We start from the raw sequence: 25,491 nt of genomic DNA, 5'->3' as shown, positions 1-25,491 counted from the left end.
ACGCTGTCTCTACTGTTAGACTGTGAGGTCCTTGAGAACAGGGGCTGTATTTTCCTTTCTTTGTATCCTTAATTCTTATCTCTGTGCCTGGCACACCGCAGGCACTTAATTAACATTTATTGGCTGACTGTGTGCTGGTGGCAGGATTCTAACTCCTATTTCCCTGACTTTTAAATCCAGCTTTAAAACCTACCACGTTCCTCCCAGCTTGCCTTCTTTCTTATTATGCAAATGAGAATAACTGCGGATCCCAGGCTTACAATGAAAGACAGGAGAGCATAGGAGGAGACCTGGAGCACTCAAAGACTCCAAAGGACCTTCCTAAAACATCTTTACTCTTGTGCTTCTGGGATCTCCCTTAGAGCACTCAATCATACTGTATTTTTACAAATCTCTCTAAGCTGCCCAATGCCTTGAAGGCTTGTAGTCCTGTGGGGAGCCTATAAGTAGCTTGCATTTGGGATGAATCACTTTCAGTTTGCACAATAAGGTTCATTTCCATGTAAATGTTGCATAGCCGAGCTAGTGGTAACTGCACACCTGCAAACACCTGCTGTGGAATTCTGGATTATCCAGGGTGTGTGGCCTGGGATTGTAGCTAGAGAGCAGGTAACAATAAATACGGGGAATGAAGATTCCTGCCTTTTTAAACCACCCTAAAGGTCCCCAAGGACCTCCTTGGTATCCAAAGTTTCAATTGTGCTAAAACCCGTCATTATTCCAGAGGGAGTTTGGAATTAGGGTGTGGCTAAGGAGAAAAGCCAAGCAGGATCCTAGTGTGAGAGCAGTGTTCTTCAGACAAGATACACCATACAAGTAGGTCTATTTGCATTTAAGAATGACCACATTCTCACGGAAGTGGCAAAGCTAAATTTCCTAGGGAAAACCTGGGAAGCTAATGCACCATCCTTGCTTTCAATTAGACTGGCCAAAACACCAGATGGAGAAGTTCTTCTCTGGCTGGGAAGGCTATGAAGGGGGTGGGGAGTAGGGAGGGGAGAAAGGAAGTAGGGGAAAGGCCTGAAAAGAAAAAGACGCAGAGGAGGGGAGAGAAGGAACAGAAATGGAGAAAAAAACCAAAGGGGAAACAATGCAGAAAACACACTAGGAGGACATAGGTGAAGAGGTGAGGAGGGAGAGAGAGAAGGAAAAGGAAGAAAAGGCATACAGACAGTAATTACCAAACATACGCAACAAAAGAAGGAGCTTACCCAGCCGCACAAGATACTGTATAGTTAGAAGAATCATGTTTTCCACGCTTAATAACTGGCTTCCATTCAATCCCAACTGCTCCAAGTCTCTATTTTCCAGATGTGGAATCTTGTAGCAATTCACAAGCAAGGGGCTGACTACAATGTCACCAACATTTCCGTAGAAATAGGGTAAAGTGCCATAACCTGTAATAAAAAGGAAATCCCCAGAGTACATTAACACGAGAGGATCCATCTAGATTGTCCACCAATCTAGACCCCACCAGGGCAAAAAGAACTTAGATTCCATCACCTCAGTACCTCTCAGAAATGTTTACACCAAGTTACAATTTGTTTTCATACTCTACCTTTACAGATACTAGGTTTAAGTGATTGTCTTACCCACAGGGGAAATGAGTTTTAAATGAATAAGATAGTCAGGTGTCCTGGAGTACATGCTAGACTGAGCAGCAAGAGAAATAGGCGTGAATCCTGGCTCTAACAATCCTGGCCATAGACACCTTCTCTCTCTCTGTCTCTCTCTCTTTCTTCCTCCCCCTTTCACTACTTTCCTCCTCTCATTCCCTTCTCTTTCCTTCTCTTTCTCACTCCTTTCTTTCTTCCTTTTCTTCCAAGTCACTTTCAGAACCTCAGTTTACACATCTGTAAAATGGAAATGATGCTACTCAAACTATCTCTCATAGTGAGGAAAACCATGAAGTACTATGTGAATTTTTTTCATTTCAACCACTTTCTGTATCTTTTTATAAAGTTCTAATTGAAGATATTATCCCTTGTGTTACTCCATTAAATTCACAAAGACCTATGGAATAAAAATCACTGCTTGAGTTTAGTTCCAGAGGGGATAAATGTCCTTGCAGAAGGATTTCTGCATTTCTTCTTGTAAGATGACAAAGCAAAAATCACGTTTTCCTTTTTTTCCTTTCTCTTTAGATACCAGAAAGCCCAGAGCTAAATCCATTACCTAACTCAAGTAATCTATTCATTGGGGGTGTGGCAGAGAGTCCTCTGTTTTGTCTTATCCTTAAATGTCTTATTTCACAGTTTTTTAACCTGTAAGTCATCTCAAGTCCTTTGGAAGTGGGGAAGATATAAATCTTCAAAACAAAACCTTTTAAAACAGAGGAACAGGATCAGTTGAGCTGTAAAGTCTCCCTCCGCCTAATCAACATTCTGAGGTTCTATAATCCTGTACTAGCATACTTTCAGTTTAAGTGAACTGCTTCTTTTTTCTTACCAATAAAAGAAACTACAGGAGCCAGCAACAACAAAACCCCTGCGGCCTCAATGTCATTTCAGAGTGGAAGAGTTTCCTGCAGAAACTAAAGGCATTATTAGAAGCCCTAGGAGTCTGCTAAAGTGGTACAGTGGATGGAGCCCTGGGCCTGGCGTCAGCAAGACTCATGTGACTGAGTTCAAATCTGTGTGACCCTGGCCAAGTCACTTAATCCTATGTCTTGGTTTTGTCATCTGTAAAATGAACTGGAGAAGGAAATGGCAAACCACTCCAATATCTTTGCCAAGAAAACTCCAAATGCGGTCATGAAGACAGGAACACAACAGAAGCCTTGTTTCTCTCTTTAGATTCTAAACCTCTTCAAAGGCAAAAACTAGGCTTTTCCAATAGTCCAGAAAACCCTGTTATTTAGCAATACTTTAATTCTATAGTGTTAGTAGTTTTTTTTAACATAACACTTTTAACAGACCCACTACACAAGTACTAAGTACAATAACAGAATAATTGGACAGTGCCCCCGCCCACCCGCACCCCCCCACAATGCAACCTCTATGTAAGAATAACTGCAAATGCATGGGGTCCAAGTTCAATCATTCATGTCAACTACTAGAGATCAGACAAAGCCCCAACTTCACCCCACATTTTTCTAGATATTCCCCAACTACTTAAGAAATGCTCTAGGACTAGGGCAAAGTTAGAATTCTTGCTCTGGACCAAAGGGTATGGTGGAGGGTCAGATTCTGTTCTAGAGTGACCCTGGAGGATTGGTGTTAAATGTGATGGGAAAGGGAAGTAATACGTTTGTTTTAGGAGGGTCCTTAGGGATCTAGATAAAATTAGGCTCCCCCAGAAGAGACCAGAATTCCTTGCAAGGCTCTTGAAGGGAATACTGAATCTGGTTATCCCCTTGGATCAATAAGGAAAGAGACTCCTAAAGCTGTCCTAAAAGGGTTAGCTCACAGTACAATCAGTTCCATTCTAGGACAGCTTTTATTCCTGGGAACATCATGAAAATACTAAGCCACAATCTCCCTTTAACTCATGTACCCTAGTCTGCCCTCTGGGGCCACCTATTATAGATATAATCTTTCTTCCACATGATAGCCCTTTAAATATTTGAAGATAGCAATCACAATTTCTCTAAGGCTCTTCTTTTCCAGGGTAAACATCTACAGGTCATTTAAATGACCCTCATATGAGGCTGGATGATCTCTTCTCGACGAGTTCCAATTTGTCAATTGTCTTTCTTAAAATGTGAAGCCCGATGTATCCCAAAGAGATCATAAAAATGGGAAAAGGACCTTCATGTACAAAAACATTTATAGCAGCTCTCTTCGTGGTGGCCAAAAACTGGAAATCAAGGGGATGCCTATCAATTGGGGAATGGCTGAACAAGTTGTAGCATATGAATGTAATGGAATACTATTGTGCTGTAAGAAATGACAAACAGGTGGACGAACTGACGCTGAGCGAAATGAACAGAACCAGAAACAGCCAGTGTGCAATGACTGATTTTGATAGACTTAGCTCTTCTCAGCAATGCAAGGACCTAAAACAATTCCAAAGGACTCAGGCTGGAAAATGCCATCCCCATTCAGAAAAAGAACTATGGAGTCTGAATGCAGAGCAAGGCAGACTATTTTTTTGTTCTGTTTTTTTTTCTTTCTCATGTTTTCTCCCATTCATTATAATTCTTCTATATGACATAAATAATGTGAAAATATGTTTAACAGGAAGGCACATGTAGAGCCTATATCAGACTGCAAGCCATCTTGGGGAGGGAGGCCGGGGGGAAGGGGAGAAAACTTAAAAATTATGCAAGTGAATGCTGAAAATTAAAAACAAATAAATAAACTCATATAAAATATGAAGCCCCAAACTGAATAGTACTTTAGACATGTTCTGACAGACAGAGAATGCAAATAGGACTGTTACTGCTTTGTTCCAAATATTAAAGTTCTATTGAATTCAGTCTAAGGTCATCTTTATTAAGCTGTGTGGCGTGTGCACAGATGGATAAAATATTAGAGTTTGGAGTCAGGAAGGCCTGAGGCACTTAATATGTATGGAGCCCTGTGCAAACCACTTAACCTTCCTCAGTCTCTAGTTTTCTCATCTGTAACATGGAAATAATAATAGCATCTATGTCACAGGGTTGTTGGGATCTACTGAGATAACCTACGTACTGAGTCTGGCAAACCTTAATGCACTATAAAAATGTAGCCAGTTGTTGGCTAGATCAGCTTGTTTCTTCTTTACTGTTTGGGGAGGGTATCTCTGAATTGTACCCAGGATGCATACATTCCAGAATGGCCTCTTCCATTCTTTACTGAGTTTTCTGTGATGGTGACAGCAATTCTGAACTAGGCTTTCTTAAAGGGAGTGAACACTTATATAGCAAACATGGTACTCTCAGGCTACCCGGCTTAGAGTTCACAAGCAACATCCTTTGCAATAATTAGACACCACTGGTCTTCTATCTCTACTCTAGAAGAACTTAGTCTAAAAGAAAACTATTTAAGTGCTTTCTAACTCCATAGACTGAGACTGGACCTCTAATTTCACTGATACAGGGAATTCCCTCCACCAATAAGATTGATGACTTTTCTGTAGCTTATAGAGCTACCTAGAAAACCTAGAGGTTACATGACTTGGCCAAGATCACAAAGACAGTAAGTGTCAGAGGTATGACTTGAACCCAGTTTTCTTGGCCTCAAAGTTGGCTCTCTCTCCCATTATGACACACTGCCTTTTGGGAACACTGATTGATTAAGTAGGCTTAAACAAGTCTTGAGTTCTTTGGTCTTACCTATCAGAATCACTGGTCTGACTCCTGAGTTACTCAGCAAGTTTTCAGGAACAATTACAGTTTCCCCTGCAGGAATGGGCCGAGGTTGTAAAATTCCAGTTAACATGGCCTGAGGAACAGGGACAGACAAAAGGGGCTCTGCAAAAAGAAAAGAAAAGAGGAAAATTGTGTTAGACTAAGAAAGGAACACAAATCTATCTTTTCCAACAACCAAAAGTATTAAATTAAAAGCATTATATTTTTTGTAGTATTTAAAAAAATAATTGTTGATATGTTTTGCATTACTTCACACGTAAAATTGACATCATATTGCCTATCTTCTCAAGGGTGAGGGGAAGGAGAGAAAGAATTTGGAACTCAAAATTTTAAAAATAAATGTTAATTTTTTACATATAATTGGAAGATATTTAATAAAATAAAAATTTTTTTTGAAGATCTAAAAAAATAACTGCTAAATTCAAAGTCAGTAACATCTTCTATACTACTATGGAGAGAGACACATGTACAAAGACACAAAGAGACACAGAGAGAGACTGAGAGACAGAGAAACAGGGGCAGGCAGAGACAGAGAAGGACAGTGACAGAGACAGAAACAGAGAGACATATACAGAGAGAGAGAGATACAGAGAGAAAACATGTAAAACTTGCATGTATTTGTGTGTGAGACTTGCCCACTCAATACGGGTTGCTAAAGACATAACTGGGCATTATTTTAATCCAAATGCCTTATTTTCAACAATGAAACATAAAAAAATGAATGGCATCACATTTATGTGGGTTCTGAATCTTATTAGAGAACAAACCCTAAATCTACTGACACAGAGAAAAGAAAAAGCAATACTACCTGGTAAGATCCTTAAAATCAGCATACTATTAAAAAGTCTCACCAGTTCTTGCAAGAGGTCGGACTGTAGGAACAGGAACAACTAAAGCGGGTGGAGGGACAGGTGACCCAGGATACCATCCCCGGTGTCTTTTCTTTGGTGGCCCTGAACTGGACATGGATGCTGTGCATGTAAGAAAAGAAAGTCAATATTCTAGAACAGAAATCTCAATGGTTTTAGGAATTGACACTGGTCACCCATCATTCAAAAATGTACAAAATGCCAAAGGATGAGCAGTTATGGCAGGGTGAATTAACATGCAACTTGGAATATGGCTTTGATTTAAATGTTATGATAGATAAGAAATGCTATATAGATGTGATGTATCATTATTATTGGCATCCTAGGATGACCAGAAAACTCTACTGGAACTAAGCCCATCATCTCCAACCTCCAGTTAAGTTTTCACGTACCTTGGTCTCCTGCAGCATAGCCAGGTCTGGGTGACACAGAATGAGGAACTGGACGAGCAGGGGTGGAACTGGACATATTTGCTCTCCCTCCATTACTACTGTTCCCATTAGCAGCATCTACAGCACACCAGGAAGGAGGAGAGAAGCTGGTCAGCATAAGGTACACAGCAATGAGTGGTCCAGAGAGACTGGAATCATGTGGCAAACATCACACTGAAGGAGTAAAGGTTGACATGACAAGAGGCAGCCTAGATAATTTAAATCAACTACCATGGTGTATCAATTACATTAGAAATGATATAATTAGTTGTCCACTTTTATTCTACAGACTTAGAAAAATCATATAGCAAGAACTCTGAGAGTGATTAGGATGGGGTTGGAGGGCCCTTGGGGATGCTATAAAATAAAATCTTTCTGGCAAAAAAAAAAAAAAAGCTGTTCTTGACAGGTAAGTAGGGGAATGGACAGAGTGCTGAACTTGGAATCAGGAAGACTTGAATTCAAATCCTGATAGTTTTGTGACCGTCGGCCAATCACATGGGTTTTGCAAATCTTGTGCTATATAAATGTTTGTTGTTGTTGCTGCTATTACTACCACCACAATCACCTATCACTACTACAACTATTACTTAAAATTTCAGTGCCTTTCCACTTATAATCTAACCCCATGAGATATCCCTCAGAAGGTGCCTAACCAGGGTATAAAACTACAAATAGATCTGTGTCAATTGCCATAATGTTCCACCCACAGGCTGGTCAGAATCGACAGGGCTGATGGGTGTTGCTCATCATTTTCTGCCCCTTAAATTTCTCCAGGAAAAGTGCTAAATTTCACATAACAAGTGCCCAACTGCCTTGAGGCACTGTCCCATCTGACTGTAACCAATCCCCATGTTCACTGTAGTATGGGCTACAACAGATTGTGGCAAGAGTATTAGGAGACCCCTTACAGTAGAAGATGGTGTCTATTGATAGAATTTGGTTCCACAAATAGGAATGATGGGCTCTTAACAAATAACAGAATACACCGAAGAGATCTGGCAAGAATATATTTGCCTTGAATTTTGAACCTCTAATTTTTTTTAAAGTCTTAAACTAGAAAGAAAAAAAAGAAGAAAAAAAATTGCCTTGGAATATTGACCAGGAACCTTTTCTTCTCTCCTCAAGTCTGCCATGATACTCCTTCCTTGCACAGTCTCAAATGAGGATCTTGCCCTGAGAGGAGCTTCTTCTTTAACTTTTCAAGTCACCTCCTCTTTTTTCCTCTTTTGCTCCCATCTCTGATGAAGAGATATGGACTTTTGCCTTGTTAGGACTAACCCCTCTATGTATGCCCCCTTTCCTTCTTATCCAGCAAATTCCTCTCACAAGCATCCCTTCCCAACCCTTTACCAGCAATCTTTCCCCATTTTCTAGTTCATTCCCTGATGCCTACAAACATGACCTATCCATAAAAAAGCAAAAAACAAAAAATTCTCTCTAGATATTACCAAATTTTAAAAGGTACCATCCTATGTTGCTCCTCTCCCCTGGTCTAAAGCTTAAAAAAAAACAAAACAAACCAAACTGTTGACATTCATTCCTCTACTACTTTTGCGATGACTCTCTCAACTCTTTACCACTCTGGCTTACTTATTCAATTCCAAGTGCTCTTTTTAAAATTACTGGCCATCTTTTCATTGCCAAATCCGATGGTCTTTTTCTTAATCCTTATCCTCTTGAGTCTTTTGCAGCATCTGACACTGTTTACCACACTTTCTTTGTATGCTTTGTTCCCTCTAGGTTTTTCTAATACTCCTTAAATCTTCTTTGTATCCACATTCTAACCCTTAACTGTGGATGGACCCTCCCCCAGGGATCTTTCTGGGGCCTTATTCTCACTCTCTCTGCATAGATGTGTATATATGTATGCATGCATGTGTGTCTGTGTATAGTGTGTGTATGTATTACATGTATATGCATGTATGTATGTGTGTATGTACATGCGTATGCATGTATATATGTGTGTGTGTACATGCGTATGCATGTATATATATGTGTGTGTGTGTGTATATATGTATGCATATCTGCTGCTGACTCTTAGACCTATGTACATAGCCCCAGTCAATGCTGTCCTATTATACATTTCAAACTCTATTTTCTAGGTATCTCAAAATTAAGGTGCCCAAAACAGAAATCATTAGCTTTCCCCCAAACCAAACCCTCTTCCAAACCTTCCTATTTCTGACAAAGGTATCACCATTCTTCTAGCCATTCAGATTAGTGACCTTAATATCATACCTGACTCTTTACTCTCCCTTCACCCCAGACAACCACAAATCCAAGAAGGTACCAGATCTTATCATTCCTACCTCCTCAGCATGTCTCTCAGCTGTCCCCTTCTCTTCAGGGACATAGCAACAACCCTAGTTCGTGGCCTCATCACCTCTTGGATTACTGCAATAGCCACCCAATTGTTCACTCTGCCTCAAGTATCTCCCTACTCTAATCCATCTTCCATATGAATGACAAAATGGGTCACTGAAAGCACAAATCTGACTGTGGGAAGGCAGTGTGGAATGGGCAGTAGAAAAGACACTGGCTCTGGAGTCAATGAATCTGGGATCCTTTCTCTGACATTGTGTTGTCTTGGACAAACCACTTAAACTCACTAGGCCTCGATTTCTTTAACTGTAAACTGGGAATGGATGGTTTCTGATCTCCCTTCTAGTTATGAATCCGTGAGTCTACGAATGATATCACTCCCCTAGTAAATAAGCCCCAGTGGCTTCCTACTATCTCTAGGATCAAATATAAATTACTGTTATATTTAGAGCACTTCAAAAACTGACCCTCCTAATTTGAATTTTCTTGCTTTATTATACATTATTATACATCTCCTTATTATATATTATTATACATTTCCTTATTATACATGATTATACATTCCTTTAACACATACTACAGTTCAGTCAACCTGGCATTTTCACTATGACCTATCTATGGTACTCCACAGGGCAGCTAAGTGGAGCATCAGCTAGAGCACCAAGAAGACCTGAGTTCAAATCCAGCCTCAGACAGTTAACCTAGCTGTGTGACCCTGGGCAAGTCACTTAGTCCTGTTTATCTCAATTTCCTCATCTGTAAAGAGAGCTGAAGAAGAAAATGGCAAATCACTCTAGTACCATTGCCAAGAAAACCCCCAATGGGGACACAGAGAGTTGGACACAAGTGACAAATAACTGAACAAATGGTACTCCATCTCCCATCTCCATCTTCACACCTAAAACGAACTTCTGCCTCTTATCATTCCTAGCCTTCTTCAAGGCTCAGCCAAGACACCACTTCTATATTAAACTTTTCCTGAGCCCTTCAATGGCGACTGCTATCCCTCCCTCCCCAATTTTCTTTTAGGAATTTTGCATATGACTGTATGTGTGCATGTTGTACCCCTTTAAATTATAGGCCCCTCAATGGTGGAGGATGTTTCATCTTGTCTTTCAATTCCTTGCACTTAGCAAAGTATCTGGCACATAGTATGTGCCTAATATAAATTGTTATGTTCCTTCTTCGTTATTGAAGAGGAACATGGCATCAGAGAAATGATGACATGACTTGTACTTGGCTTTGTTTTAAGTGAGGGAGGGCTGTGCAGGTCACCAGCCTCACTTCTCCTCCTGAGCCATCCGGATCCAGTGACCAGATATTCCCCAGGATGACTGGAGACAGCCCAGGATGCACTGGAAGACCTTGGTCTTTTAGGCTAAGGCCTTTTCAGGTACTCACTTAGAGTGAGGCAATGTCTATTCAGCCTAATATAAATGCTTGTTGATTGAATGAAGTTCAATACCATGGAAGCAAGCAACAGGAAGAACAACAATAGAGATAGCCAGAAGTCTGCAGGACCCCAAAGTAAAAATGAAGACTGGTGTAAAGTCTTTGTCTTAAAATGAATACATACAAATGCACAAAGTATGAGCTTGTTTTAAATGGTGAACTAGAAAATCTGAACACAAGAAGGCAAAACTGACTTCATGGCTATCGTAGAGATTTGGTAAAATGGAACTCATGACTTTAGAATACAGATCTGAAAGGATGTGCTTTATTCAAAAAGAAGATGACAAGTAGAAGGTGAAGGGGAGTGGGAAATAGCGACATTTTTTTGTTGCTCAGTCATTTCAGTCGTGTCCAGCTCTTCAAAAGCATGGCACAATTTTCTAAGAATCAGGTCAGGAGCATTAAATCTCAAAATGAATTAAACCTTCATGGGATGCTAAGGACTGCAAAAAAATAGGTTTCTATTTTTCTAAAAAGAGAAAAGTGCTATTATGTGTGGGTGGATGGGATGATGAAAACTAACAATGAGAAGGCAATGATGCTAAATGATTACTTCATTGATATCTAAGATAACTAAGAGTATAGGAAGAGAGTGTGGATCTGTTTTTGATGAGCAAAAGCCATTAAGCTCAGATGAGCTACATCCCAGAGTAATGAAAATAAAAAGATGGGTGTGACGCGCTCACTCACTATTTGTAAAGATAAACAGGAGATGAAGATGAAAAGAATATGTGCTGCAGATCTGAAGAACAGACTTTGTTCTTATTTTTTAAAAATGGAGGTGGCAAAATACAGGTCAAGGAGTTTGCATTTAGTACCTGTCCAAATTCTAGAATTTATGGTTATTATAAAGATGGTTAATCAACATTAGACAAAAAAATTAGCGGTGACAAAGAGCCATTATGGTTTTATCAAGAGTAGTTTATGGCAAACTAATCTCATTTCCTTTTTTGACAGGATTACCAAACTGGTCAATCAAGGGAATATTGTGGATATGGCTTATCAGCATTTAAAAAAAGCATCCAGAAAAGTCATTCATATTATTAGTCAGGAAAAGAAAGATGTGAATTACATGAACATAAAATTATCAGAATTAGATATTACCTTAAAGGCCTGATGCAAAGAGTAGTCATTAATGATTCAATGTCAACTTGGAATTAGTTTTCTAGTGGAGCTCACCAGGCATCTCTACTTGGTTTTATATCATTAAACATTTTTCATTATATCATTTAATGTTATAACATTATATCATTTAACATTTTTAACCATAATTTAACCATAATATAGATGGGATGCGTACAAAATATGCAAATGAAACATACCCTGGAGCAATAGCCAAGAATCTGACTGGAAGAGACGGTATCCAAAAAGATCTTGGCAGACTAGAACACTGAACTATCTTATGAGATAAAATCTGACACGGATAAATGCAAGTCTTACAAGGCTTCACAGGTACAAACTGGGGGAGGTGTTTTGGGACGGCAAATGGGGGTTTTATTGGATTCCAAACTCAATAAGAATGAAGAGTGTAACATGTTAGCCAAGAAAGTTAAGATTACATGAAGACAAGCATTGTGTCCAAGACAAGGAAGTGACTGTCTCTGTACTTTGTCATGATCAGACCATATCTGGAATATCCTGTTGAGTTCTTGATGCCACTTTTTAGGAAGGACAGTGACAAATTTGGTAGAAGGCAGAGTAGGGCAACCAGAATGGTGAAGGGCCTTGAGGTCATGCTTCAAGAGGATGGTGATGTTTAGCCTGAAGAGATTACTTAGGTTGGTCATCATAATTATCTTCAAGTGTTTGAAATGTGGTCAAGTGGAAGTGGGATCAGACTTATTTTGGTTGGGACCAGAGGGTAGAACTACAAGCAAAGGTGAAGATTTGGGCCTGATGTAACAAAAAGAAATTCCTAACAATTAAAACTGTGCTAAATCTTGGGACACTAGCTCTTGGAGTTAAAGAGGGATAATCATCACTTCATGTGCTGCATATGGTATTCTTTTTTCAGGAATATACTGATCGCGATGGACTGTGAGATCCCTTCTACATCAAAGATTTTGCATGATTAGGTCCAAAAGACTTGTCTCCACTTCAGTCCTAAAGATAAACATTGTTCTAGATCACAAGAAGGTAGTTTCCTTCCAAGTCAAGGAAACAGAATACATAGGAGAATGAAAGGATATCTTTCCTTTCACAGTAGTTAGAGTTGGAAGAGACATAATTCCAACATAATAATAGCTAGCATTTATAGAGAGTGCTTTAAGATTTGCAAAGAGATTAACACATATTATCTCATTTAATCCTCACAACAACCCAGGGACAAAGATGTTCCCATTTTACAGATGACGAAACTGAAGGGGAGAGAGAATAAGTGACTTCCCTTGGGTTACATAGCCACTAAAATACCTAAGTCCAACACTTTATGCACTGTCCCACCTAGCTGTACAAGTGTAATCCAAGTCCCTTCATTTTACAAAGAGGAAGCTTTATATATAACTTTGTAAACAGAGGTAACGTGATTTGTCCCAAACTGCCCCCAAATTCATATAAACTAAAACTTGTCAGTCTGATTATACATTCTTCTGAACAAAGATACAAAGGGCTACATAATATGACTTAGGGGACTGTTAAGTAGTCGGACATGCTGGGAACCTGAGAGCTCTCTGACCCCAGATTTCATCCAGATGGTGTTCTTATGCGAGCTGACTAGCCTCCTCTAAAGCGTTCGGGGTACCTCTGGTCCCAACAAAGCTAAGAGGTTCATAGAGAAGATCTTAGCTTTACACTCACCCTTTAGTAACCTCTAAAAATCACTGAGAGCAGTAGAAAAGATGGAGGGTCTTGGAGGTTCTTCTGTTACATGGAGCACCAGAAGGCTCCCTGAGAATTCACTGACAGGTGAAGAAATATCTCTCTGCTGGTTAGAAGCTGCAGGGGTCATTTCTCTGGGCATAATGCAGAGGACACAAGACTTCAGGCCTCTATACCTCACTTTCTCTCTTTTTCATTTGGCAGACAGGGTAGCTTTTTACACTTGAATTAGTCACAAAAAGTTTCACAAGGAGTTCTTTCTGGACTACAGTTTTACAGGAGACTTGAAATAGTAAGGAAAACATTACCTGAAGTGAACGTATTCCCTACAATCTGCAAAGATAAAGCCAGTGGTTTCACAAGGTTCTTGTTCCTGGGCAGGTCCTGAGTTCCACTTAAATTAACAGCAGAGTTAGCTGGACTGAGGACTGGTGAGTCTTTAAAAAGAAAGAAGTTTTCTCACTAATAATATTATTGAAAGCAATAGCTGACTAGCCAAAATAAATCAAATTAATAAAATCTAATGATGGCTAAGCTGGAGGAAGGGAGAGAAACACATATATGTATTTGCTGCTGGCAATGAAAATTAGCACAATCTTTTGGGAAAATAATCTGGCATATACAAAATGAACAGTAAAACTAGTCTTACCTTTTGAGACCACTATTGGGAATACAGCCTAAAGAAACAATTTAAAAGAAAAAAAGACTTGCAGATTGCTTAGAGTTGTGCTATTACATAAGCATATACACATACACACATATGTATGTATATTAATATAAATGCATATATAGCAAAAGAAATGGAAGAAATCTAAAGTTCCAAGGGTTGAGGAATAGAAAATACATCTACATAGTTACTGCCGTAAAAATAATAACTATGAAAAATCTTAAGTAATGGAAGGAGAAGGGAATAAATATTCGTATAGGACTTACTATATGTCAGGCACTGTTCTAAGTACTTTTTCAAATAATATCTCAACTGATCCTTACAATAATCCTGCATGATAGGTGCTAATTTTTTTTTTTTTACAGTTAAGGAAACTAAGGCAAACAAAGCCTAAGTGAGCTGCCCGGGTCACATGGCTAGTAAGCGTTTGAGGCCAGATTTGAACTCAGGTCTCCCTAACTACAAGCCTAGTGCTCCATCCACTGGGCCACCAGCTGTCACTAGCAAATGATCCACATGAAACAGTGCAAAGTAAATGAAGAAATTAGGGATACAGTATACATACTAAAGAGAGTTATATAAAAAAAAATTGTAAAAGTAAGTAAATAAAGTTTTAGATGATATATGTAACATCCTTTTCATAGCTACTCCTATAATGAGCATACTCATAGATTGTGTTCCCAGAGGCAACTACTACTCCCAGGTTCCAGAGTCAGTCTGTGGGCCCAGGCTCTTCCTACTACAGTTCATGAGCCCCCACTGGTCACATTTCTTATTAGCAGTCAGTCAGCAGACACAATCAGAACAAAAGTATTAGCTACATTGACAAAACATTGAGCAGGAACTAGAAAACATTCCCCTCCACAAAACTGGGGAACATTCTCCTGCAAATATGCACAGCATATATGGGAATAGGAAGCACAAACTTAAAAAGTACAATGTGAAGCAAATATGCAGCAAACACATATCCTCAAGGAGACTAGCCTCCTGTACTGTAGGATCTTGAGGTCCTTTTTTTCCTCACAGAATGCTCATGCAACTTCTCCCTGGCTGCAATGTCTCTGTTAGGTGGTCTGCTCAGCTGGTCTCAGGGCTTGCTCCTCTCTGCTGCTTGACTTTGTTGAATCCATAATCTTGAATTATTTAGGTCTGTCTTAATTTCTGTAAATTTCAGTGTTTAGTTGTTTTACATAACTTACTAGGTGGATTCCCACATATTTTGTACATTTTATGATTATTTTAAAGAGAATTTCTCTATCTCTTTCTACTGGGTTTTACTGGTATTATATAAAAATGTTGATATTGATAGATCTGTTTGTATGAACTTATTTTATATTCTACAGCTTTGCTGAAGTTATTGCTTCAACTGACTTTTAGTTGACTCTCTAGAGTTTTCTAAATAAACCACCATATCATTTCCAAAAAGCAACAATTGTTTTCTTCTTTACTTATGTTTATTTCCTCAATTTCTTTTTTCTTTTTTTATTGCTATAGCTAGTAATTCTAGCACTGTGTCAAAAAGAAGTAATAATAATGTCGTAAATGACAATGGACATCTTTGATGTCTAGAGTCCTTTGGAAAGAACTCAATTATCTCCATTATGTATAAAGCTGGCTCTTCGTTTTAGATACTATCATGTTAAGGAAAAATAGATTTAGTTCAATGTTTTCTAGGATTTCTAACAGAAATGGTAGTTATATTTTGTCAAATGCTTTTTCTACAACTATTGATAAAGTCATATGATTTCTGTTCTTATTATTTATATGGTCAATTAAGCTTATAGCTTTCTTAATATTAAACTATTGCTGGTACAAATCCAATCCAGTCATCCAGTATTATTTTTGTGACATGTTATTTAAGTTTCTTTGAAAGTTTTTTCTATTAAATTTTTGCATCCGTGTGCACTGGGAGTATTGATCTACACTTTTCTTTCTCCGTTTTGATTCTCCCTGGTTTCAGTATCAAGATCATATTTGTGTCATGGAAGGAACTTGGTAGGATCCCTTCTTTCGCTATTTTTGCAGACTTTGTAATATTGGAATTAACTGTTTTTTATTTGGTAGAATTTACACATTAATCCATCTAATTCTACGATTTCTTTTTTGGGAATTCATTTATGTCTTGTTCAATTTCTGTTTTGGGACACAAAGTAGTTTATATTTTTGAAATTATTCACCAATTTTATTTAAGTTATCAGCTTTACTTTCATGAAGCTGTGCAAAATAAGAGTTTAATAATATCCTTTATTTCTTCATTTGTTGTGAAATTTCCTTTTTCTATTTTTTTTTGGGAACTTGGTTTTCCTTTTGGCTTTTTCATCAAGTTAACTAATTATTTATCTTTTTAAAAATAAAATTATAGTTTTATTTTTCAATCATGTTTTTTTTCTATTTTGTTCACCTCTTCCTTGATTGTCAGGAGTTTTGTTTTGGTGTTTAACTGGGGCTTTTAAATTTGCTGGGTTTCTAAGGCTTTTTTTAGATGAATGCTCAACTCAAGATAGTTCACTTCTAATTCTCACTCCTTGTCTGAGATAAGCCAAGGGGAGATAAAGACTATTTTGCCGGATGGAATTTACGAGGCTGAGCACAAGTCTCTGACTTTGATGCAGCAGGACAACTTGTTCAGATTGCAGAGGAAACAAGCCAAAGGGGGTTGAAGGTCAGAGACTCCAAAGAGAACTACTAGTCCATTAAGTTAAGTATATTAAAGTTCTTTGAGGCTTACTGAGAAAAGCTCACTAAAAGAGGAGTTTTGTTGTTGGTACTATATTAGAAATAATTTTAAAAATTATTTTTATACACAAACTCATTAGATACTTCTTTCCAGGAAAGAGATATTCATCTTCTTCTCAGGAAGTCTGAGGGGCTTTGATACTGTCATAATTGTTGCACTGTGGATAGTAAGGCATAAATACTCCTCTGATGGTTTGTGTAACACGCTTCACTTTACAACTGCTTCCTGCCCCCTCCACACGTAATAGTGGGAATTTTGGATGAGAGAACAAATGAGGAGGTGGTCCCATGAAGTGGCATGATGTTTAAGCTCAAGCTCAGAAGAGGGGAATGATATTGATGCCAACATGACTCTTTCCTGGGACTGGCTGTCAAGTTCGCCCATCCTGTACCACACTGGGCAGGCTGAGGCCGAAAGTGTTCAGGGGAACCAGCCAACAATTAAAGATTTGAGACTGGAGAGAGTGCTAGTCCTCTTGAGATTCAGTTCTCACCAGATCCTAAAATTCCACACTATAGGTTGAACGGAGATAATTAGTCTAGAGCTTCTGTTTCTTCATTCAATGACTGGTCCTGCTGGATGAACGAACTGAACTTCCTGAAGAACCTGTGTTGTTGACCCTCCTTTGCTCACTCAAAGTGAGTGTAATCAGGGAGAATGAAACACTCACACTGAGTATTTTCTAGAATTCCTGGATTGGATTAATCTTTTGGTAAGTAACTTCCAGAGTGTAGGTGAATGGCAGGCTTGGAGCTGCTTGGTAGAGGAGGAGGATGATGATGATGATGATGATGATGATGATGATGATTGAGTTCTAATTATTATGTATCCTTTGTTTATCCATTATATGCTAAGAGTAAAAACAACTCTAGGTAGTAGCCAAGTATGTGTGTCTATTTTAATGGTGGATGGTTACATTATGCCAAGGTCACATGACCAGAATTCACTATCATATAACTTGTTCAGAAAGATGAAGTTTTACAGGTAGCTGGGGCCCTGAGATCTGGTTTGGTAAATTCACAATCCACATAGCCTTCGATAACAAGTCAGATGTCCTATAGGGAGAGAGGGAGAGACAGAGAAGAGAGAGAGAGAGAGAGAGAGAGAGAGAGAGAGAGAGAGAGAGAGAGAGAGAGAGAGAGAGAGAGAGAGAGAGAGATGGAGCAGAAACCTGCGACACTCAGAGAACCATAGTGAACACAGCACTCACTCATCACTTCTGCACAGTGAAATATGGGCAAAGGTGAGGGTGGGGGCTCACTACAAACCAGATCTTCAGGGTTACATTGGAATCAGGCTGTCAATGGTACCTGGTAGATAAATTTGAAAGAGTTCATGTGTCTGTCTACACCACCAGGAACTAATTTTAAGCTCATCTTCAGAGTTGAAAATTTATAAACACAAACAGATTTTCAAAACAGCAGGATAGTCTCTTTTTTCTAGGACTTACATGAAGGATTTGTGATTTTACTCATGGAAAACCAACATGAAGATGGCAACCCTTCCATACCTCCTAGTCATAAAGAGTTGCCAGAAATTCAGGCAAAAGTTAAGTCACTTGCCTTTGGTCACAACTGGTGAAGCGGAAAGGGTTTGAACCTCGGTTTTCCTCTCTACATATCTAGCATCTCCTATACAACATTCCTGAGTATAGCCAGAACTAGACTAAAATATAATTGAGAAATATTAAACAAAATAAATTTTAAAATAATGGAACACAGAATAATGTTAAAATGTTGTTTTCTAAGTCAATGTGACACATAGGGATCCTGTTGTATAGTTTAGTGGCCCCTTTTCTATTTGAGTTTGATAGCACCGTAACTACACCATGTGCTCTCTCTTTCCAAAGCTTGCCAATGAGTTTGGTACAATAGTTCATCAGAGAAAGTTGGTTCTGGGAAGTCAATTGGTTTTATCAGGCTACTATGAAACAATCTGATACACTGTTTTGCTAGTGTATTTAATTAATTGAGCTTCTGTATTATGAATTAAAATCTGATAAAAATACAAATTGTAAGAGTTATGGAATAGGTTCATATTTAATGTAAAACTCATTAATTTAAATGAACATAGAACATTGTAAAAAAAAGGATGAAAAAATGGGCTATGGGTTTGAGCAACAAAATCTTATAAATATTTATGCATATGTACCAAGTGGGTATCTGCTATCATTCAGAGAAAGTCCTTTCCTTAGAGGGAGGCAGGCTCTCAAACTGTGGGAGCAGGGAGCTGTCCAGCAGAAGTTAATCTAAGGGAAGTGAGAAGAGGGCAGGTAGGTGGCACAGTGGATAAAGTGCCTGACCTGGTGTCATGAACATTCATCTCCCTGAACTCAAATGTGGCTTTACACACTTACTAGCTGTGTGATCTGGACAAGTCACTTAACCCTGTTTTGCCTCAGTTTCATCATTTGTAAAATGAGCTGGAGAAGGAAATGGCAAGCCACTCTACAATCTTTGATAGAAAATCTCCAATAGGATCACGGAGTCACACAAGAACTGAAATGACTGAACAACAAAGAAACGGAAGACTGATGTCTCCTTCCTAAGTATAAAGCATGCCAGATGTCTCCCGCAATTCTGTGTTTTACCAACTGTTTGGGACTTTGCAGAGCCTGAATTTCCTGATCTTTCTAATCTCATCTTAGATAACCTCTCTTCCTCTGTACTTCCAGCTATATGATCTGCACACCTCTGATCTGAGCCTTGCCTCTTGACTCTGAGCTGTCTATTTAGCCCTCTTTATTTCTGATAACATCTGCCTCACTCTACATTAATAACCCAGCAGTTTAGCCACTCTCCATGCTGAAGTCTTCTGGGTAGCAAAATCTCCTTGCTTCTCAGCTAGAGAAGTATTAGCTGGTCTCATGATACCTACTCTCTCCCCTTGGGTGGGACTGGGTGAGTGGATATCCACATCTGTATTAGCAAAGAAAAAAACATAAACTTTTCCTGTAGCCAGAACATGCCAAACTCATAAGCAGTATTTTTATGCAGTTGATAAAACATATACAAATAAATTAAAAATTAAGTGATTACACTATCAAAAGGTTTAAAATCCATTACAGGAAAGTGTAGACATGATTCTCACTTTAAATTAGTTATTGTTTTCTACAGGGCTTATTATGAACATCATTATTTTGCATTATATTTATGAATTTAAGCAAATTTATGGATGATAATATAAACTATTATAGAATAGACAAATTAATTAAATATGAATTATTAGCAGTGAAATATAATAATGTCAGTGGTCTTGATGAGACTTTAGAAAGGAAGCCAGAAAATGTTGACTTTTGAATGTGAATGATGATTATAATCTTTATTTCATTTGCTTTCACTTTTCAATTAACTCAATCTGAAGTACTTCAATATAAATATTTTACTATCACTTCAAACTACAGGGGACAAAATCAAAATTTCTTATCCTTTCAGCCCCACCCGTATTACCCAGTTTCTGTTAGCTGTATGGCCAACAGTCCCGGACCCCAAGCAGAGAATGCTGAAGTCCTTTTCAGTTTCTCTCAATGTACCTTTTCCCTTTCTGTTCTCAATTCGGAATCTACAGTCCAGCTTACTTTTATCTCTCATTTGAACATTACAGCATCTTACTCTTTTCTAGATTCTCTTTCCTGCAGTTATTTATAAATGAAACAGTCAAAATAATGCTCCAGGTTCAGAGAATTTTGAAATCTCACGAGTTTTTAAAGGGATCTCAAAGGTCATCTAAAATTAAATCATGCTTAAATTGGAATTTATTTTGTCTACAGTTGTGATTTAATTGTTGTAGAGGAAACCCTCTGACAATGAAAACTGAAAACTATTCTGCAATTTATAGTCTTAGAAAGTTTCCTGGGCTATTGAGAATTTAAGCGACTTGCCCAGGGAGGGTTACAAAGTCAGCCTGTGAAAGATGTGGAACTTGAACTCAGTTCTTTCTTATTCTCAGCTGTCTATTCATTATGCAACAGTGCTTCAAAATAGAAATATCCTCAACAATATTCTCATCAAGAGGTCATCTGGCCCATATCAGAAGATTTTGCATCATATCATACTATGTTTAGTCCTTGTTAGCTAGGATCATCAAGGAATGAATTCTTCCGCATAAAGAAGTTTTTCAGGTAACTAAGGATCTAATCCTGTATGCCAATTACTATATGTCTACATATTCAGGTCATTTATGCTTCCCACTAGGTGAACATGCAAACCACACACACACACACACACACACACACACACACACACACACACACACACACACACACACCCAAGTTCCCTCTCCTTGGGATGATGATAACTCACATTTCTCCAGCACTTTAAGCATTACAAAACACTGTAAGGTAATATAACAATAATTATCCCCATTTTACAGAGGAAGAAACCAGGTAAGACACTTGTCCATCCATGGTCATAAAGCTAGGAAGTAGCAGAAATTTCTACCCCATCCCCACTAGCACATAGTGACTACTAATCTTTTGGTCAGCTAAAATTCCTATGCCCGTTTCCCCAGCTATTGGGTCAGAGAACACTCCGGGGTCTGAAAGACATTGTAGGATCTTATATAGGTCATCTCAGAGTATACACTACCCCTGAGACAAATGGAATTGGGGTATTTTGGAGCAGAATTGAACAAATTAAATCTATTTTTTGCACTAAATTTTTTCAGAGAATTTTGGTGTATAATTTCTTACTAAATATTTTGGAAGAGATTATATTACTAACATGGAAAATTTCTCATGGAATATGGCACACAGTGGGTACACAGAACACAGTCTTGGAAACATTTCTCTGTGTTGCTGTTTTATGGTAACACAAATTACTTTAAAATCATCTTCCCATTCTGTGCTTCTATAGCTGATTATTTAAATCTTGGTATAGGATTTAACCTCCTCATTGTCTTGTAGTTGTGGACCGAGGGTCTCTGCCAGCAGAGAACAAGCCTTATATAACATAAGAGTAGGGTAAGGTTTCAAGGATAGTCTCAGCAGTGCAACCAATGTTAACCACTGAAGGACAAGCCTAAATTCAGAATATCACTAGGTTGTTTATATAGTGATCACATAGCTCTGGCCACAGCATCTCTCAATCACATAAGGAATAGAGGGTTCACAATCTGTATCAGTGGAGAGAGCATCCCCAGGGAGGAAAGAATAGATTCTTGAAGTATTGTAAACTACTAAAGAAAAGGGACTTAATATTTATTCCTGCTTTCTTGAGTTTTCAAAGATTGTCAACAGTAGTTCTGCAATACTACCTATATAAATTCCTTCAGTAATTAGTCTGGGACTGGAGATACATGTAGCACGATATTCTCTTAATAGCTTTTGAAGTATCTCAGGCTCCAAGTCTTCCTTCACTGTGTTTACACTATACTTGCCAGTTTGAAGATCATTCCTCTTCAAAATAGAAGGGGCACACATAAAGAACTTGAAAGATAGCTGTTGGATTGATATCTTTACTTCACATCTGGAGGCTGGTTGGTCTCCCCACCTCAAGTCTCTCCCCTCTTCAGTTCATCTGCCACACAGTTCTCGAATTAATCTGTCTACAGTACAAGTCCAATCATTTATCCCTTTACTGAATAAACTCCTGTGGCCCCCTGTCACTTCTAGGATCAAACATAAAATCTTCTGATTGGCACTCATAAACATTCACAGCCTGGCCCCTTCCTAATTTTCTAGGCTTTTTATACTTTATTAACCCCCCATATACTTTATACACTGACAACTGGCCTCCTTGCTGTTTCTCACATAAAACATTTTATCTCCCAACTCAAGGCATTTTTACTGGCTATCCCACATGCCTGGAATGCCCTCCCTCCTCACCTCCACCTCTTGGCTTCCTTCAAGTTCCGGTTAAAGTCTCACCTCCACAAAATTTCTCACCTTCTACAAATTTCTACAAAATCCCTTGTCTGATCCTCTTTTAATGCCAGTACCTTTCTTCTTTTGATTATTTCCAATTTATCTTGTATTTTTTCACGTTGTCTCTCCCATTAATTAGACTGTGAGCTCCTAAAGAGTAAGGGCTGTCTTTCGCCCTTTTTTGTATCCCTAAAACTTAGCAGAGTACCTGGCACATAGTAGGCACTTAATAAACTCCTATTGACTGACTAGCTTACATGGTTAAAAGTAACTTCATTTTACATATTATAACCAATCTGAAACCAAAAACCAAAATTCTTACCTGATTCTTTTCACTCCTTAGAGAATAGATTCCAAATTTTCTTCCCTCCTCAAGCTCCCTACCCTCATCTTCTCTACCTCTAACTCTGTATTAACTAATGACCTCGTCTCTTTACTGGAAAAAAATGAAGCCATCTGATGTGTCTTCTCCTATTATTTTCATCTCAATACCCACGGACATCCTCACTCAATTTCTCTTCCTTCCCCCTAGTCTCTCACAATAAGGTAGCCTTTCTCCTTGCCAAGGTCAAACTATCTGACCTTGATCTTATCACCTCCTGTATTCTCTAGCAGACTGAACCCTCAATTATCCCCCTTCTCTTCTTGAACCTTTGACCTTTCCCTATCAACTGTCTCCTTTCCTACTGCTTTCAAACATTCCCAACTTCCCTTCATCCTTAAAAAAAATTAACTATCCTATCACCCCCTCAAGCTACCATGTTATATCTCTCCTCCCTGTCTGAGCCAATGTCCTTGAAAAGGTTGTTTATACACAGCTGCTTTCATTTCATCTTTTGTTCACTCACTCCTCAACCCTTTCTAATTTGACTTTCAATTTCATCACAGTTTTACTCTCTATAGAGTAATCAGTGATCTTTTAATTGCCAAATATCTCAACCTTAATCCTTCAAGATTTATCTATTTTTTCTTTTATTTTTAGTTTGTGAAATAACATATTTTCATGACATAGAATAAAAAAGATGATTGCGCATGAAACTGCAAATCTATTATTCAAAACATGCTTTTCCTTTTAAAGATATAATAAAGTTATCATGCAGTTTTCTTTTTCTCTTCCCCCTCCTCCATTCTAGAGATGGCTACCATTAAACACTATGTATATAGTGTTTTACAAATGTATATTTGTAAAATCATTTTATACATACTTCTATTTATCAGTTCTTTCTCTGGATATAGTGTCTTCCTTCATATGCCCTTTTTAGTTAATTTGGGTATTCATAATAGTCAAAATTAGTCACTCAAAGTTGTTTTTACAACAGTATTGCTGTTTTTGTCTACAACATCTTTTGGTTTCACTCTTCATTATTTTGTGCAAATCTGTGCTTTTCTAAGATCACTCAGTTCATCTTTTCTTATAGCACAGTAGTATTCCATCATGATCATATACCATAGCTTGTTTAGTCATTTCCCAACTGAAGGACATCTCCACAATTACTAGTTCTTTGCTACCACAAAGAAAGCTGTTATAAATATTTTGGAACATACAGATTGTTTTCCTTTTTCCCTAATCATCTTTGGAAACAGACCTACTAGTGGTACTGTTGGGTCAAAGGGTATAGACCATAAGCAGTTTACTAACTTTTTGGGCATAATTCCAGATTAAGATTTATCTGTTGCATTTAACACTGCTGACCACCCTCATTGCCAGGACATTGTTCTCTCTGGGTTTTCATGATAGTTCTCTCTCCTAGTCTATCGCCTACCTGGGTGACCATTTCTCAGTCTCCTTTACTGGTTCATCATCCATAACACATCCCCTGACAGCGTTTCACAAAGTTCTCTACTAACACTTCTTTTTTCCTTCAATATTCTTTCTCAATAACCTTATGAGTTCCCAAGGGTTTAACTATCATTTCTGTGTAGGTGGCTCTTGGATCTATATATTGAGTTCCAGTTCCTCCCCTGAGCTTCAGTCCCCTATCACCAATGTCCTACTGGACATTTCAGACTGAATGTTTCAGAGAAATCTTAAACTTAACATAAACGAATTCTCTGTCCTCCCCTTAAGCCTTTCCCTCTTCCTTACATTCCTAGACTTTTAGTCTACCAGACTGGTAATCTCAGCATTATTCTGGATTCCTTACTTCTTCACTCCAAATGTCTAATCAGCTGCCAAATACTGACATTTCTCCCTTCCTGCATCTGACCCCTTCTCTCTACTTACACAGTTACTACCTTAGTTCAGGTCCTTGTCCCTTCTTGCCCAGATTATTGGAATAGCTACCTAATTAATCTCTGATTCCTTTCTTTCCCTACTCCAGTCCATCCTATATACTGCTGCCGAAGTAATTTTTCTTAAGTGTTGATCTGACCATGTGACTCCTCTACTTAAAAAAAAAAAAATTTCACTGTGTCCCTAACGACTAGAATAAAATAAAAACTCTCTTGTTAACATTTGAAGTCCTGTACAGCTTGACCCCAACCCATCTTTCCAGCCTTACTGGACACTACTCTCCTTCTAGCATGCTGTGGCCCAGAAAAATTGTCCTTTTTTCCACTGCTCATATAGAGAAGGCCATCTCTGTAACTTTCTACTGGCTGTCCTCCATTCCTTGAATGCATTCCCTCCTTACCTTCCCCTCACAGAATCCTTCTCTTCCGTGAAGATAAAGCACAGGCATCATCTTCTGCATGGAGTTTTTCCTCCTGACAACTTTCCTAAACTGCCTTATACTTATGTATAGGTATATATCTATACATATATATGTATATATGCATGTGTATTTGTATTTATTCACTCTATACTTCATTCTGTATTTTTATATACACTGGTTTATATGTACTAAACTGCCTTATACTTATGTATAGGTATATATCTATACATATATATGTATATATGCATGTGTATTTGTATTTATTCACTCTATACTTCATTCTGTATTTTTATATACACTGGTTTATATGTACTAAACTGCCTTATACTTATGTATAGGTATATACATATACAATATATACATACGTGTATTTGTATTTGTTC

At 38.2% G+C, this 25,491-nt stretch overlaps 1 protein-coding gene across 4 annotated transcripts in view; it reads right to left on the bottom strand.

The window, feature by feature from the left end:
- The window catches only part of GREB1L (GREB1 like retinoic acid receptor coactivator), a 195,218-nt gene that overhangs the window by 69,108 nt on the left and 100,619 nt on the right, over positions 1 to 25,491 (bottom strand). For 2 of the 4 annotated variants that reach the window (XM_072604358.1, XM_072604359.1), the window contains 5 exons: positions 13,496 to 13,624; positions 6,555 to 6,671; positions 6,145 to 6,264; positions 5,258 to 5,395; positions 1,212 to 1,397 (listed from right to left, as the gene is read on the bottom strand). In XM_072604358.1, coding sequence (XP_072460459.1) covers positions 1,212 to 1,397; positions 5,258 to 5,395; positions 6,145 to 6,264; positions 6,555 to 6,671; positions 13,496 to 13,624 — 690 coding nt within the window. The remainder of the gene's footprint in view (positions 1 to 1,211; positions 1,398 to 5,257; positions 5,396 to 6,144; positions 6,265 to 6,554; positions 6,672 to 13,495; positions 13,625 to 25,491) is intronic. The other 2 variants (XM_072604360.1, XM_072604361.1) reach the window with 1 other exon arrangement.

This window comes from Notamacropus eugenii, chromosome 4, assembly GCF_028372415.1.
Source record: "Notamacropus eugenii isolate mMacEug1 chromosome 4, mMacEug1.pri_v2, whole genome shotgun sequence".
Taxonomy (NCBI): Eukaryota; Metazoa; Chordata; class Mammalia; order Diprotodontia; family Macropodidae; genus Notamacropus; species Notamacropus eugenii.
This window is presented reverse-complemented; position numbering and strand designations above follow the sequence as displayed.